The following is an 18,634-nucleotide window of genomic DNA, read 5'->3' as shown; positions in this document are numbered from 1 at the left end:
AACAAACAAAGCCATTACAGAATATGCCTCCTTCTTTGGGCATAAGAGAGCTATCAATTTCTTCATTATGCTTACAAAAAAGCATATTATTGGAACAATAAATGATGGAGGTAAAATTGCAGTAGTCGTGGAACAGATACCCCAGGGGGGCAAACTTCTCCTCTGTAATCAAAATATCTACTAAACACTACCATTCTGTCTCCAATACTCTCACTCTCCTTAATCACAAGTGATGCAGGCATTACCAGGCAATGGTGTAAAAATCAATTTGTTTGGAGAGTATGCAATCTAAAACAAAACAAACACAATGCAAGCTATTAAGACATCCTTAAATTAGCACAAAATAGCAAACAGATAACTCAGAAATATCCATATACTTGTACTGGCTTTGTAGGCCTACTAACAGTTTAATAGTTCCATAAACAGGCCCTATCATTCATTTATCATAAACAGACCTTGCCCTTTGACCTACTGAACCCTTACAAAATAAAGGTAATCTATTTACAACAGGAAATTCTCCTATGAAGTCCAACACTGTAGGCCAAAGTGTTCTGCATTCATTGAGCAGAAACAAGTTTTAAATATCAAAGCACTGTGACCTTGACCTCTGACCTACTGACCTCTAAACAAAGTCATCTACTGACCACAGGCAATCATTCTATTAAGCTCTGCAGACCAAAATACTGTATGCTGTCCCATTTCCGGTTGTTGTGGGGTGCATAAAACAGATGGCATGGCTCTTGCACATCATTTAGGAAAGAGTATGACTGTGGTCCCAGTAATCAAGTTTCTGGTAACTTGTAATACATGTAAGCTTTAAAAGTCTCTGTTCACAAGTTTCACTGCTTTATAAAGACAACAAGTAGGATTAAGTCAACAATTTCCACACAGACAAAGAATAGGCCAGATAGAATAAAACAGAACAAAGTCTAAAAAGGTGTATGGAACAAATGAGCCGCGCCATGACAAAACCAACATAGTGGGTGTGCGACCAGCATGGATCCAGACCAGCCTGCGCATCCGCGCAGTCTGGTCAGGATCCATGCTGTTCGCTAACAGTTTCTCCAATACCAATAGGCTTTAAAAGTGAACAGCATGGAGCCTGACCAGACTGCGCGGATGCGCAGGCTGGTCTGGATCCATGCTGGTCGCAAACCCACTATGTTGGTTTTCTCATGGCACGGCTCAAATATTGTTCTGAAGTATTTTACTTGAAATTTAAACCCTGATCTTAAATTTTGTAAACGATCTGGAAGAGTTCTATTCTAATTTGATCAAGTAAGTCAAGCTGACATTTTTATACACATCAGTCCTATAAAAGACAAAGGACAACAAATCTCTGCCCAAGTTTCCATGAGGAAATAAGGAAGATAGACAGATATGTTGTTGACAACCGCCTAGTTTTTATAAATTGCAACGAAAGACAACAAACCTTCAACTATGAGTCTATCACCATCTGAGTAGGTCTTGAGTAGAATCCTGCCTCGGCGTTCTGTATGATCAATGCCACATAACTTTGGTGTATTCTTCTCACATCTTTTATGTACATTCATATCACATGCTGAAATTACATAAAATGAACAGAATTATTCATTTGGGAAGACTGCAGTATAACAATTAAGGAGAAGTAAGATTTATTTTTGTACTCAGACACAGCAAATATTCTCAGTCAAGATAGTCCATGAGTTCATGATCAGTTTATAACTTAAAATTAATGAATAGTTCATGACAAGAGGGTCATGATGACCCTATATAGCTCACCTGTTAAACTTGGCCTTAGAATCATCAAGATACATATTATGACCAAGTTTCATGAAGACAGGGTCATAAATGTGGCCTCTACAGTGTTAACAAGCTTTTATTTTGATTTGAGTGGCGACCTAGTTTTTGATCCCACATGGCCCAGTTTCAAGCTTGGCTTAGGAATCATCAAAATAAATATTCTAACCAAGTTTCATAAAGATAGGGTCATAAATATGGCCTTTAAGAGTTTTAACAAGCTTTTCCTTTGATTTGAGCAGGTGACCTAGTTTTTGACCCCACATGGCCCAGTTTCAAACCTGCCCTAGGAATCATCAAGGTAAACGCTCTCACCAAGTTTCATGAAGATAGGGTCATAAATGTGGCCTCTAGGGTGTTTACAAGCTTTGACCACACATGACCCAGTTTCAAATTTGGCCTAGAAATTATCAAGATGAAGATTCTGTGCAAGTTTGTATCAAATCAAACCATAAATGAAGTCTCTATATGGCTGCAAAAGCCAAAATAGCAAATTTTGGCCCTTTAAGGGGCAGTAACTCTGGAACCCATAATGGGATCAGGCCAGTTTTTGAAAGGAACCGAGACATTATGCCAATACAAGTTGTGTGCAAGTTTGATCAAAATTAATTGCAAAATGTGGTCTCATAATCGTGTTCACAAGAAATTGTGGATGGACTGACCACGGACGGATGACGGACAAAGTGCGATCACAAAAGCTCACCTTGTCACTACTATTTGGTAAAAACACCCTGTATGTAATATATATACACATGTACAAAGCACCATAAATTTTGTCTTACAAATGTTATCTGACTGAAACTTGCAGGGCGGCATTTCCCTAAAGTAGTTAACATTTCCACCATGTTTTATTTAAATACTCCACACCATGTCATAGATATGGTTTCAGACCGACGGTCAGATGAAAAGGCGGACAGACAATGCCAAAACTAAATCCCTCCACCTTCAGCGTGGGATAAGGAATTTTTTACAATAGATTTATCATAAAGTTTCTGTAAATAACAGAAAATCACTGGTTCTAAATTCTGCTCTTTTATGTTTTGTTTTGGAAATGAATATTTTTGGTAATTTTAAGAATTTAGAATCACACTAATTATAGCTGGAAATGTTAGGTAGTTCTGGTAAAATTCCTTCAACTGTAGTAAATACCAGAAGACACTGACAGTTCCTGTAAAACCTGACAAGCTTATTTGACTGAATAATGTGTTTTGATGTAGGAAAGCCTACAGAAATTGGCATTAATATGCATGATCATAATCAGAAAAACCCTTCATATTGGCTATTCCTTATACATTATCATGTCATCATTTAACAGACGAACTGTCCAAAATAGTGAAATCAACTAATAACTGAAGACAAGCATGAAAACTTCAACCTCGCTTTTTATGTTCACAATCTCAGGATTAAATATAGGAGTTTCCAAGTAATTGTACTGAAAAAAATATCGAAGTCCGAACTTTATCATTTCTCTGAAAAAAAACAACTTGAAAAGACACTATATTTTTTTATTTAATATCATTACTGTGGAACAAATTATCACACATTACAATCAAATTAAATATATAATGAATGCTTCTTGAGTTTCCATGCACTCCTTGAGTAAGTCATGCAAAAATTCCAGACTGTTAAAGACTGAAATACAATTTTGGTAAAAAGGATTTCAACCTCCACAGTAGGACCTTTTAGATAGAAACTGATCACCTAAGAACAACTAGGTTTCATGTTTTAAGTTTGATATAGTACTTGGAAATGATTTTCAATTCTACATGTAATAACAAATGGTCTGACTTGCCCAAGCAAATAAAATCTGTAGTACTGCTTGCTGTAAATGTTTTCTGTAAGACCGGTAAAACATTTTTCTCTAATAGCACATAGACAAAATACAGTCTCTATGTTTCTTAAATATCTTAGTCTAGACAATATCTAACACATTTCTTAGATCATATTGTTACTTAGTCAATAAATTGTCAACTGATCTGCCTCTTACATCATCGGGCTCAAGTATCAGCCAAACTTCTGTTTTTATTAAAAAAAAAAAACTCCTGACCTTCCACAGACAGCAAAGTTCTCTGATCAAGCACTTTCAGGTGTTAGCAGGAAGTAAAGTATCTTCCGAGGAAATATTTACTGTTTCCATTAGTGATATAATTGTATGTGTGCATGGTCGTGTGTGCATGCCTTCGTGTGTAAACGTCTTTTTCAACAATTTTACAATCATATGAACAACAGTGAGTGTCTAATTGTAGCAGTGAGCACAATATGTCCAACTTTATAGTGATGCTTAACTGGAATATCATGCCATAGACATGTGACATGATACCCCACCTTGTCAACTTAAACTGACATCGGGCTGACCCGAGTCCTAGATATTACTATCCTTTTAATACTGAAAACCAAACGAGGACGCCACTAGTATCATTTTTCATGTCTTTGATATGATGCGGCCAGGAACTAAACCCACAACCTCTCACACTCTAAGCAGACCCACTACAACTAGGCTACTGAGAGGTTTAGCAGTACAACTGTATTTACGATACTGGTATCTCTAAAACTTGCAATTTAATGCTTATGTCACTGTTATAAGTTATCTTTCTATCTGAATACTATTTCACAAAACATCAAAAGTCATAAATTCTAACTGTTTAGCAGCAATGACTTGCAAGTCATTGCTGACATGTCTCAAGCGCTCTAACAGAGCTTTCAGTGCACAAAATATCACAAATACACATTTTTCCAGTACATATATGGTAATTAAAGAAGACCCTGTCTCAGGCTCACCTGAGTAATTCTATATTTCTAGCATATTCATTAGTAAAATAATTCCTCTATCTGAGCATTTCATTGTGTGCTTGCAGTGTTATTCTCAAAAGATTCTATTTTCACTTTCTACAAAGGAAAAACCAACTCAATTCCATTACAGACAGCAATATCATATCAAATTAAGACCACTGAATTATGAAAATGTTTCTAAGTTTTAATTAAAATTGTCTTTAGCTTAATAAGGAAAACTGGCCTTGCAATGTACTCTTAAGAATTATGTGTTTTATGACAAATAAAGGTCAATTACAAAACCTCAAAATCAGGATTAGTACAACAAGACTATTAGCAATGAAAGTCCCCTGCCAACAGAAGGGGATCAATGTCATAGACCACATTTTTATAATGAAAATTGGAACTGAAGAACCTGCAAATTCTCCAAATATTCCCCTTAGTCAGGTTTCATGAAAACATTCCTTGTACTTCAAAAGTTAATAAAAGATTTATCTCTTTGACTGACAGATGGGCAGCTAAGACAGATGGAGGGATGGATAATAGGGCAAAATAAAATAATCTGTATATTTTATATATTGCTATCAATATCCCACGTCTCATGAAAAAATCTCTTGTAGTTTTCATTTTTTGTTTGTTGTTGCTGGGTTTACAGTCACACTGACAGAATTTAGGTCATAAAGCATACAAGGGGCTAAGTGGAACACTTTGAACAAAATTGACAGAGATCTATATAAGCATACTAAAGACTAAGTTCAGTGAAAATCCATCAGACGTGAGCAAAGTTGTTTAAAGGTTATAAATTTCTACCTTCAGCCCTTGCAGCCCCTAGCTATAATAGACCAAGACCAACCATTTCAAAAGAATTGAGAAAGGTCCACACAAGCATGCTAGTCAAACCAATTGAGTTTGGTAAGACCTACCAGGCAGTTTGTGAGAAGCCATTTCAAGGTTTTTCTATTTTCAGCTATTCAAGAGCTGGCCCCTAAAAACATTTGAACAAAGCTTCAAGATGTCCAAGCAAACATGTTTGAAAAAGATTTATCTAGAGGTTTATTAGAAAAAGTTGTTTAAAGCTTTTTCTAAGTAAACAAAAGCTTCTGAACAAAACTGAGAGAAATATGTGCAAAGACAGTACAGGCTAATTCTGGTAACAATCCACCACACTGTTCATGAGAAGTCAAATTTTTGGTGTAATTCTCTGAGGAGATGTTTAACTAAAAATATGACGCAAGAAGCACGCCCTCCCCCTCCCCACACCTCCTCGGACGATGGACGAAAGGTCATCATAGCTCTCACATAGTTCAGGTGAGCTAAAAGGCCTAAACGCCAAGATTTCAGATATTGAAGAAACTGATTCACCTCCTGGAAGAAAAATGAACTATTGCATTTACAATACCAAAAGAAATCATGGCTATTACATTTGAACCAAACAATATTGTCCTATCAGAGCAATTACTGTGAATGCCCATTAACACACAAAATTGTGATTACCTTAATATCTTGCTGCCTGGTCAATAACAGTTAACACAATATCAGGTTTGTAAATCTTAGATCACAACTAATCGATTTCTTCCCTAAAACTGACCACATGGTTCTGTATACTGAGCAACCACTATTGAGACACTGTCTTTGCTAAAAGTTGAAAAAATTCCAAAGTTATTTACAGTCTGGTAGCCAAAATTCTACCTATTCAGCTGACTGATTATAAGAGCACAAAGGGAAAAAAATCTTTCAACTGACAATCAGCCAGACCCTGTCCCATCATAACCATGATATATGGTGGCACCATTTTTTTTTTATTACTCCAGCAAAAACATAGAAACAGTTGCCACTCAGTATGCAAATATTATGACCCCATCCCACAACCTCTCTGCCCCCTCTCAATTTTGTCTTTCTAAGGTGATCACATAATCAGTTGCATGACTATACCCTAAGTGTAGAACTGTCAGAAAATTATGGAAAATCATAAAAGATTATTTAATATCTCTATTGATATGTTTGGTGCTTTCAGTAAGGTTTAACTTTAAAATCCTATTTTCATATCATTACTGTGACCTGTCTCTAATGAGGTAGAGTCTACTTTTCTGTGGGCAACAGTAATATTTTCTGTAATATTATACTTCCTAATTATTGTATTCATTTTTCTCAATCTAAAACAAGAGGGTCATGATGGCCTTAAAATCACTTACCAGTCTCAGCTCCACAGCTGAAACAGGTATACCTGTAAAATTATTTCAAAATTGGGCCATCAGTTTTTGATGAGAAGATATTTTTAAGTTTTCATTACAGGGTCACCTAAGGATCATTTATGTGAAACTATTTTAAAATCTTGCCTGCATTTTCAAATACTTGTTTATAAGCTTTTCCATTCTGTCGCTTTGTCAACACGAGTCCCCATGGAATATATATTTTACCGAATTATCTATGCCAAGTTTCAGCTTCTACCAAGCCATTTGAAAGGTCTGATTTCATTTAGAGAAAATGTCGCGTGGACAGTAGACTGACAGCGAGTGTTCAAAACAGCTCACCATAAGCTTATTCAGCTCTCAGCCGGAGAGCTCAATTAACTGAAATCTTGAGACAACTTTTGTGGTATCTGATCATTCTCAAATTTTCCTTCTCTTTTTGTGCACCAAAGTCTTTATTTTTTTCAGTTATATAATGCACTGTCTGTTAAATATGTGACCTGTTTCCTCCTAGGGAAAATAAATTAGTCAGAAGATAATCCTGGAGCTGAATTAGAAAATGTCTGTCTCAGCCAGAAGATTAAGAAGGCAGTATTTAAGCTAGTCCACCATTATCATTTGATAAAACAGGAAAAGTCAATTTGAACATAACATCCACAGCAGCACTCTCCTCAACTCAACAACAAAAAAAAATAATATTGCAAAACTCTTTGCCATTATTTCAATGACTTTAACACTTAAAGCCCACTAAGCTTGTTTGTTTGTTTTGTTGGGTTTAACATCTCACACCAACACAAACATACTAGTCATATGGCGACTTTCCAGATACTGGAGGAAGACCCCCAGATGCCCCTCCGTGAATAATTATTTCATCACGAGCGGGCACCTGGGTAGAACCATCGACCTTCCGCAAGCCAGCTGGATGACTTTCTCACATGAAGAATTTAATGTCTCGAGTAAAGATCAGGCTCAAACCCACATTGGTGAGGGGCAAGTGACTTAATGTCAGCTACCTTAACCACTTGGCCAAGGAGGCCCCTAAAGCCCACTAAGTAAGTTTCAAAACCATCTTCACCATATAAACATAAACAGCCTTTGTACCATTATGGATTATAGTGTAACAGTTCAAACTGTTCAAATTGACCAATTCAGATATAATGAAACATTTAGTCTCTTCAATGGTTTTTCTAATAACATAACCAAGATGTAATTACACAAATACAGGTTTCTACAAATGAAACATAATTTTTGTGTTTCAAGAAGATTAGAAGTGATCTGTGTAATTATAATACTAAGCACAATTATGTTTAGCAATGACTTTTCTAAGGCTAATTAGGTTATCTACTTGTCCTTTATCTATTTTCTCTCAAATATTCTGGATTAAATTAAAAGAATCTTCCCCACTTAGACCTTAAAGCGTTTGTTTTATCCTAATATATTGGTTTAATCTTCAGTTTGACTTTAAACCGTTTTTTTAGCAAATTTAACACATCAAAGAAAATTAAGAAACTATTCTTTGACAGAATTACAAAAGCTCTACCAACAATTTTCACCAAGTTTCTACAAATTTCAACATTGTATTGTCTACTACTGGTTCAATAACACATTCTAAGGGTCTCAAAGATGTAATTAATGTCACTCATGCAAACTAATCAGTTTTCTTAAGCTTGTAATTTCTATTACAAGTCCAAAATGGTGCAAAAATATGATTGCCTGGAGGATCTAATTACCACCAGTAACCAATGCCACTTATTAAATTAATTTGTCCAGAGCAATGAATGGTAAAAGAAGTTTACCATCCGGGAGACCTTGACTTCTGTTACTGGTGCTAAATGTGCCATAAACAACCTTATAAGCAAACAATTACTGGGACAGAGCTCAGTGAACACAGTGAGCTGCAAATTCCCACAAAACTTGATTACCATTGTAAATCTGCTATAAAGATTTTGTATGCTGAAAATCTTGGAGAAAAATTCCAAAGAAATTCTATGGAAAATGGATGTAGAGGTTGAAATAAATCTATGCCTTGAAGATTTTTTAGTAACAATACTGAACTTTTAGCAAAGCCCGCAGTTTCCAGAACAAAACTTATTATTACATAAAATTTCATCTAAACAAATATTACAGTAAAACTCAGTCATAAGGAACTTGTTGGGGGGAAAAAAGTGTTTGCTATATCCAAGGTATATTATATCCATAAAGTGAACACGTACAGCGAACCATATGACGAACATCAGACATTATAGCAAACAGCACTTAGCAAATTGTGATTTGGGCCATTATTGATGTGTTTAGTTGCTGATTTATCAATTACATATATTATATTTTGGAACATCTCAGCTTCTTATGTCTGGCCATTTCATGCTGATTTGTCAGTGGGTGTAAACTTCCCAAAACAATGTTGTATTATGTCAAGAAACTATATAATTTATGTTATCATGCCAAAGTGTGGTGTAGTACTCTTTATTATAATAAATGTTAACAAGTTATGTTATCTTCTCAAGGTGCAGTGGTGTTAACTTGTCAAAACAGCCTTAACTTAGTAAGCCATTTTACCTTCTCAAGGTGTGTTGTTCACTTGTCAAAACAGTGTCTTATTATGTTAACTAGCCATGTTACCTTTTCAAGGTGTGGTGTTAACTTGTCAAAACAGTGTCTTATTATGTTAGTAAGCCATTTTACCTTCTCAAGGTGTGTTGTTAACTTGTCAAAACAATGTCTTATTATGTTTACTAGCCATATTACCTTCTCAAGGTGTGGTGTCAACTTGTCAAAACAGTGTCTTAGTATGTTAACTTAATAAGCCATATTACCTTCTCAAGGTGTGGTGTTAACTTGTTAAAACAATGTCTTATTATGTTAATTAGCCATATTACCTTCTCAAGGTGTGGTGTCAACTTGTCAAAACAGTGTCTTATTATGTTAACTTAATAAGCCATATTACCTTCTCAAGGTGTGGTGTTAACTTGTTAAAACAATGTCTTATTATGTTAACTAGCCATTTTACCTTCTCAAGGTGTGGTGTTAACTTGTCAAAACAGTGTCTTAGTATGTTAACTAGCCATTTTACCTTCTCAAGGTGTGGTGTTAACTTGTCAAAACAGTGTCTTAGTACTAGCCATTTTACCTTCTCAAGGTGTGGTGTTAACTTGTCAAAACAGTGTCTTATTATGTTAACTAGCCATTTTACCTTCTCAAGGTGTGGTGTTAACTTGTCAAAACAGTGTCTTATTATTTACCTTCTCAAGGTGTGGAGTTAACTTGTCAAAACAGTGTCTTATCATGTTAACTAGCCATTTTACCTTCTCAAGGAGTAGTATTAACTTGTGAAAACAGTCTTATTATTCATTTTACCTTCTCAAGGTGTGGTGTCAACTTGTCAAAACAGTGTCTTATTATGTTAACTTGTCATCTTACCTTCTAAAGGTGTGTTGTTAACTTGTCAAAACAGTGCCTTATCTGGTTTACTAGCCATTGTACCTTTTCAAGGTGTGGTGTTAACTATAGTCAAAACAGTGTCTTGTATGTTAACTAGTCATTTTACCTTCTCCAAACTTGCCCAAGTAGTGTCTTATTATGCTGACTAGCCAGGTTATCATGTCAGAATGTGAACTTGTCTGCCATAATAATGATATTACTGTGTGTTTGGATTTAGAGTCTTCATCAACAATTTTTCATACATATAATCGACAGTGCCTACTTGTAGCAGTGAGCACAACGCCATACTTTATAATCTGCCTCAATGGAATACCAGGCTGTAGACACATGACATGATGCCCCACCCAGTCATGTTATACTGACACCAGGCAGACCAGTCCTGGAACTATCCTCATAATGCTGAGCAACACGGGAGGAAGCCACTTAAAAGTACCATTTTTCATGTCTTTGTATGATGCAGCTAAGCAGTGAACCAACAACCTCTTGCTCTAGAAGCTGGTGCTCTACCACTAGGTCAGTGAAGCAGTTTCAATAAAGTCCATAACAGGCATAACTCTAAAAAAATTATCAGACATGGAAGTCCTGATAACAGGCTGATGTCCATTCCATTTTAATGATGTATACAAAGTTTCATTTCAGTAGAATAGAAACTGCAGGCAGAGTTAAAACTACAACTACACAGTTCATGTTGTTGATGCAGTTACCATTGGTTCCATTTCAAATTGGATTGAACCTGTAGAAGGACCAGAACAGATGGAAGTTTGACAAATGGACTGATGGAAAACACTTTAGACCTCCAGCACAGACAGATGGACGGACAGACGGACAGTGCGATTTTAATATGCCCACCTTTAGGGGGCATGAAAATGTGATACAGATGGTATGTGCATATTTTTTACATTCATTTCGATTATGCAAATCAATGTTAGCTACATGAATAAGTGGTACAGCATTTCCATCATTCTTGATAAATGAGAAAAAAAGATGAATTTGAACTACTGTCATTTCTGATATAAAAAATATTCCAGCATTGATTTCATTTCCAATTTCTTTCTGGAGAGAATATAGAGCATATATACTGATTTCTATCAATGAATTAGCTAGTCAAGTTTTTTTTTTCCATGGGTCATCATAGCCTTATGAAGAGACAAAAAAATCTCTTAAGATTTTAAATTCATTTGTTTTCCTTAGACACTTATTTAAAAGAAAGATAATACAAAATATGAAAAGGGTGTATCATTTTCACTTGAATTTCATGTTGGTTTATAAACATTGTTAATTTTACTGGACTGATTATATAAAGATTTTTGTTCTGTTCTTGATGCTGATTGAATGAATTACATCCCAAACAAAACCCAAGGTTCAAAACTTCACAAGCTGAATACCTGTCCTAATATTATGTCAAATAATTTTTCAAGATACATGTGACACGTACACACTTAGAGATCCTTTATGCATAATTCTGACTGTCAAAAGGAAATCTCAAACACAACCAGAGCTGCGCAAATTGTTTACTGACTCTGACTCAGACTCTAGTTTGAAATAATTGCATGCCACAAAGATGGATGAACAGACAGACAGACATACATACAGACAAGGTTAAAATAATAAAATCCATGTACCCTCCCCCTAACCAACCCACTCCCTACCTGCAAAAAAAGGAAGTGCCACAATTTTCAGGAGGCTAGAAGCCGAAACAACTTCAGGTATTTCTGAATATCAGCATGAATTGGAACTGGAAATATAAATAAATCTACTGAATTCATAAATTTTCTTCTTTTTTTTTTTTGTATTTGCGTATGTTATTTTGTATTTAGTAACTGCATTTCCTTTGATGATTTTTGTTTTTAGCAATTTTAGCATGCATCTCTTAATAATCTGTACATTTCCCATCTTCCATTACGTTATGACATCGAACCTGCAGAATATTCTAACAAATATTAATGTTACTAAAAATTATAAGGCATACATTAGAAATTGAGAAATTATTTGAATAAAGAAACGATGGAAATTAATAAATTTGCAATGCCATAGGAGCAATAAAAATATCAATATAGAAACAACCTGCTGAAATTACTTCCACTGTCAATGAATAGGACAGAACAATCATAGGGACAGGAGCCAGTCTAGTGCCCAGGCTACAAGACTGGCAATCTTACAGTTTCTTATCACATTATCAGAAAATCTGTCAATTCTATTTTGTGTGCATACACAAGGCCGTCGCGGGCGGTCCGGCCGGTCCGGCCATGGCCGGACCACTTTTTTGGCCGAGCAAGATATCGGCCGTACCAGTTTTTTTTTGTGTTTTTTTTTGCATAAAATTTCAGCTTTTGCTTAGATTAAAAGTGCCGAAATATTGCCTTGCTAATTATCCGCAACAAGCGGTATATATTATTGTCATGATTGCCCGCGGGGTGTGAAAACTTCGGCACACTTCGTGTCAAAAGTATCAACCCTGCCTGATTGGATTAATCATAATTAAATGCTTATCTGATATATCTTTAATCTGGTATGATCTAAAGGGCGATTCTTTTTTTATAACCTATAGTAATTGCTTTGATGGAAATAAAGTCGTATGTTTAAAATAAATGGAAACAATTGGGTTTTTCTTGGTATAATAAAACAAACCTAACCGAAAGCTAATTTTTTCTAATTACTTTGAATAATCTTAAATAACTGCTTTAAATCAAATAAAATGCCGACGTACATCTAAGCTATAAAAAACTATAAACTTCATTTCTATCTACTCTAAATTCTGAAACCGTATGCTTAACTTGTTGCTTAACGTATTGCTGCAAAATGGAAATTCCAAATCAACCTAAGACATTTAAATTTCCGAAACGCACCTTTGGTCAGAAAAATCCGGTGAACAGAAGTTTTCAGCCTTCGTGGTTCACCAATAGATCGTGGTTGTATACGATGAAACTAATGACATCGCTTATTGTCATGTGTGTATGGTTGCTCACCTAGACGGCAAGTTGTCAAGTTCGAATCTTGATAAAGCCTTCATTATTAATGCCACCGCCTGATGAGACTCACATAGGGGTCGAAATAGTTGTTTTCTTCTGTATTGGCTGACACTCAGAAGTGAAACGCATCAACATTCATTGGGCAAATGTTGGATAGTTATCCTTGAAAACTGTTATAAAATTGACTGAAAATCTTAATGGAAAATGCTTTCAAGATGCAAGGAAAACGCACTTACGGGCATCCCAAATCTTAAAATTTTCTCGGGGGACACCCCCAAACCCACCTTACAAGAGGAGAAAACCCCCTTTCCTGCTCTCCCCCTCTCCTGCCTTCGGCACTCATGGAACGCATTCGACGTCCCATGTCCGGACCACTTTTTCGAAGTCGGCGACGGCCCTGATACAATGTACTTAACTCATTCTCCCATCATATCACCTAAAGTGCTTCCAGCCTCTAGCCACACACCAGCTTTGCTTTAACCTGCAGAAATTCCAACAATAAATATGATTGATACCAATCAGGCTTTCCTGATAATTACAGCTGTTATTTCCAACACTGAAACCAAACCCGACAGAAAATCAATTAAACCTGACTTTATCCATTTTCATTAAACTCTTCATTTGGGGAAAGTCACCAAACTTGTAACTTAAATCAAATCTAAGAGCATTAACTACTGGAAATAGACAAGTGAAGAATTTTCTACTACAACAGTGGCAATCTAGATGTCATTTATGTTCAGTTTATAGTGTCTTTGAGGACCATTAATATACAGAAGGAAACTGTCTATCAATAAAAGATGGGTGTGGTAAGACATTTGACAATAACAACTCTAACACTTAGATACACTCAATCATCTAGAAATGTAGAATTATCTTTAAGAGGTGTTAGGTAACCGATTCATCAACAATATGTTTAATCTGCAAACCAAATCATACAAAAATCTAAATACACAAGTGCATGCAGGCATTTGACTTCTTGTTGTGACCTTGACCTTACAGATGAACCAATGGGAGAGGACAACCTTAAGCTTATAAAGCTTCCTGTCCAATCCTTTATTGTATATTTGTAATCATGTTGTAAAAATATTGCAAAACAAGCAAATTCGATGAATTGGAATCCCCCATCGAAAGGGTCAGAGTTGAGGAAAGGCAAAAAAATATATCCAGCAAAAAGTTAAGAATGTTACCAAGAAGCAAATAATTTCATTAGTCAAAATCAAATTAAAAGAAAATGAATGGTTTGTTTGGGTGGGGGTGGGGTGAGGATACAACAGTTTACATGTTGATTATAAATACTGAACTGGGAGGGGGGGGACCAAGGTAAGGTGGTGACCAGGTGTAGGTACACAACATCACATGTTTATAATAAATGTTCATGGAAAAGAATGAAAGAAGTTTAATGAAATTCTTCCAACTGGTTGGTTTGTTATGTACAGATCTGTGGATTTTTAAACAATTAAAGGGCAATAACTATATGGAAAATTGACCAATCGGAAAAAAACTTGAAGGGCATCGTCGCAGTATCTTGGTGAATGTCTATTTCAAGTTTGATGAAATTCTACCTGCTAGTTACTGAGAAATGGCTGCAGACGGACATTTTTCATTAAATCAAGGGCAAAAACTCTGAGGGAAATTGACCTATCAAAAAAAAAACTTGACGGGCATCAGCGCAGTATCTTGGTTCATGTCTATTTCAAATTTGATGAAATTCTACCTGTTAGTTACTGAGAAATGGCTGAAGACGGACATTTTTTATTAAATCAAGGGCAATAACTCTGAGGGAAATTGACCAATAAAAAAAAAAACTTGACGGGCATCATCGCAGTATGTTGGTTCATGTTTATTTCAAGTTTCATGAAATTCTACCAAGTAGTTACTGAGAAATGGCTGCGGACGGACGGACGGACAACGCCATTTCAATACCCACCTCCCGATTTCATCGGCGGGGGATAACAAAATATGTTTAAACCAGATGAACCAATGGTTGACAGTTTAAAACCATGGTAAAAAAAAGTCAGGATCCAACAAGCTCCAAAAATAACATGTTGGATTTAGAACTCATGCATCTGACCTTGAACTTCATAGATCTTTGCTCTAGTAAATTAAAAGATGATGTCCAGCCTACTCTCTAAATATGCTGGCTCTAAAATTTGTATCAGAGTGCAAATACTGACAATAAAATGTTTTAAGCACAATTAAGAGATTTTCAAAATAGGAACATAGCTCAAAAATAGCATGCATGGTTCTAACCTTAATCTAGAGAAGCAATTGTGTAGGCCATGGTAACTGTATTGGTTCTTACTGGATCAATTAAGGTATTAAAAAATTTCTTTCTCCTCCTTTCAAGAAAACCTTGAAAGGTAGATAGATATATGTAATAATACTGCATTAAATGTCCCAATGTTTAAGTGAGTAGCACCTGTTACAGACTGATTTAATAGTTGCCCCATGTGTATCTGTGGTTTATTGTAACATTTGTGTCATTTCTAAGACAGGGGCAGAAGTAGTTTGTGCAACATTACTTGAACTTCTTTAACAGATGATTGTTGCAGGGAGGCTGATACTGATGAGAGGTTAATTCAACAAGAGCTCGTCGAACACGAAATGCCCCCCTTGATGCATTTAGTAATTGCACAAGGAACAGAAATTATATGCTCACTGTAAACAAAAGTTCTACTATTCTGGTTTAATCTGACCTTGACCTTTAACCTAACAAGCAATTACAAAGTGATCTTGGTGCCATCCACTGAGCCATTTTTGAATGTTCCAAATTTCAAGACTAGCTCAAGGTCAAAATCAAGGTCAAATTTCATTTTGGTACAAAATAATATGTATGTGGTCCAAATTTGAAAGCTGTGGCTTGAGAAATGTGAAAGAAGGTCACTAGATCAATATCAAGGTCAAAGTTCATTTCGGTAGACAGAAATATGCATGTGCTTCAAATCTGGAAGCTGTAGCTTGAGAAATGTGAAAGTAAGTAGTAGGTAAAAATCAATGTCATATTTCAATTCAGAACACAAAAATATGCATGCGGTCCAAATCTGAAGTCTGTACAATCAGAAATGTGAAAGTAGGTCACTAGGTCAATCTCATGATCAAAGTTCATTTCGGTACACAAAACTATGCATGTGGTCAAAATTTGAAGCCTGTACCTTCAAAAATGTGAAAGTAGGTCACTAGGCCAATTTCAAGGTCAAAATTTTTTTTGGTACACAAAACTATGCATGTGGTCCAAATTTGAAGCCTGTACCTTCAAAAATGTGAAAGTAGGTCACTAGGCCGATGTCAAGGTCAATTTTTTTTTCAGTGCACAAAACTATGTATATGGTCCAAATCTGAAGGCTGTAGCTACAGAAATGTTAAAGTAGGTCACTAGGTCAAGGTCAACTCATGTCAAGGTTCATCTTGCCACTCAAAACCATACATGTGGTCAAAATTTAAATGTTGTAGGTTATTGACAAGAAGATTTTAAAAGCTTTTCCCTATATAAGTCTATATGAACCATGTGACCCCCAGGGCGAGGCCATATTTGACCCTAGGAGGATAATTTGAACAAACGTGGTAGAGAATCACTAGATGACGCTACATTACAAATATCAAAGCCCTAGTCTTTGTGGTTTGAACAAGAAGATTTTCAAAGTTTTTCCCTATATAAGTCTATGTAAACCATGTGACCCCCAGGCGGGGCCATATTTGACCCTAGGGGGATAATTTGAACAATCTTAGTAGAAATCCACTAGATGATGTCACATACAAAATATCAAAGCCCTAGGCCCTGTGGTTTTGGACAAGAGGTTTTTCAAAGTTTTTCCCTATATAAGTCTATATAAACCATGTGACCCCCGGGGCGGGGCCATATTAGACCCCAGGGCAATAATTTGAATCATCTTGGTAGAGGACCATTAGATGATGCTTCATACTAAATATCAAAGCCCTAGGCTCTGTGGTTTTAGATAAGAAGATCAGAAACCATTTTAACTGTTCCTGGCCAATGTGACCTTGACCTTTGTCCTAATGACCTCAAAATCAATAGGGGTCATCTGCTGATCATGACCAACCTAACTATCAATTTTCCTGACACTAGGCCCAAGCGTTCTCGAGTTACTGCCCAGAAACCATTTTACTGTTCGTGGTCAATGTGACCTTGACCTTTGATATACTGACCTCAAAATCAATAGGGGTCATCTGCTGGTCATGACCAACCTCCCTATCAACTTTTGTGACCCTAGGCCTATGCGTTCTTGAGTTATCATCCGGAAACCGTTTTACTATTCAGGGTCACTGTGACCTTGACCTTTGACATACAGACCTCAAAATCAATAGGGGTCATCTGCTGTTCATGAACAACCTCCCTATCAACTTTCATGATCCTAGGTCCAAGCGTTCTTGAGTTATCATCCGGAAACCGTTTTACTATTCAGGGTCATTGTGACCTTGACCTTTGACATACAGACCTCAAAATCAATAGGGGTCATCTGCTGGTGATGAGCAACCTCCCTATCAACTTTCATGATCCTAGGCCCAAGCGTTCTTGAGTTATCATCCGGAAACAGATTGGTCTACATTCCGACCGACCGACCGACCATCTGCAAAACAATATACCCCACTTCTTCGAAGCGGGGCATAATAATGGATTTGTCCACATGGAAAGAAAATATCTGGTTTTGTAGGCACGAGTTCTGAAAGATTATATCCTATTCTGAAGAAGAATTTACTAATTCTACTTCTAGCAGTAACTGATTCTACAATGCTTCCAAACTCACAAGAATTCAATGAATACAAAAACAACACATAAAACAAAAATTCACATCTTGCTTTGTTTTGTTGTTGTCAAATTGTCTCTCTGTTGGTAGAACAGTATCATGCAAGTCATGTTGGCGCCAGCATATTCTCTAGATGGTGTTTAAAATACCTCATTATTGTAATCACAATGAGTGGCAAGGCCATAAAGTCACCACAGAAACTGGAATCAAGAGCTATGAACACCAAAATCTGGGGAAAAAATGAAAATATGATGGCAGTCCAGGGATGCACTCCAACTGTGGGTCTAGGGCAACACCCTTGTAGGAGTGACTGGGGAAGCTCCTCATATTTAGATAGTACTAGGAAGACTGTTCATTCTTTTGAAACAAAGACAGCATTAAATATATTCCTATGACCATAATTGATTATTTTATTGGAAAATAGCAGACAAGATTTGTAATTTTCTAGACAAAGAAAATATACATGCAACGTACATATATAATTATCTTCCTTACTTTTACAAAACGTGTTTTCAGCTCGAGCTTGATACTCCTGAAATTTGCTAGATTATCAGACTACTGCTACAGTAACTTTAGAATACTGCAATGTCTCCCTAGATAATATGTAGATCTAAATGGGCTATTCCAGGAAATATCAAACTAGTTTCAAACTAGACCTAGATTTCATTGAGACAAACATTCTGATAAAGTTTTATAAAGATAAGTAACAAATTCAAGTTTTTTCTAA

At 36.1% G+C, this 18,634-nt stretch overlaps 1 protein-coding gene across 1 annotated transcript in view; it reads right to left on the bottom strand.

The window, feature by feature from the left end:
* LOC123564026 (calcium-dependent protein kinase C-like) overlaps nucleotides 1-18,634 on the bottom strand; it is a 234,824-nt gene that overhangs the window by 112,510 nt on the left and 103,680 nt on the right. Inside the window, exon 5 of the mRNA XM_045357280.2 lies at nucleotides 1,433-1,561. Coding sequence (XP_045213215.2) covers nucleotides 1,433-1,561 — 129 coding nt within the window. The remainder of the gene's footprint in view (nucleotides 1-1,432; nucleotides 1,562-18,634) is intronic.

This window comes from Mercenaria mercenaria, chromosome 2 (genome assembly GCF_021730395.1).
Source record: "Mercenaria mercenaria strain notata chromosome 2, MADL_Memer_1, whole genome shotgun sequence".
Classification (NCBI taxonomy): Eukaryota; Metazoa; Mollusca; class Bivalvia; order Venerida; family Veneridae; genus Mercenaria; species Mercenaria mercenaria.
The sequence above is the reverse complement of the archived record's forward strand: the minus strand, read 5'-3'. Positions and strand labels throughout refer to the sequence as shown.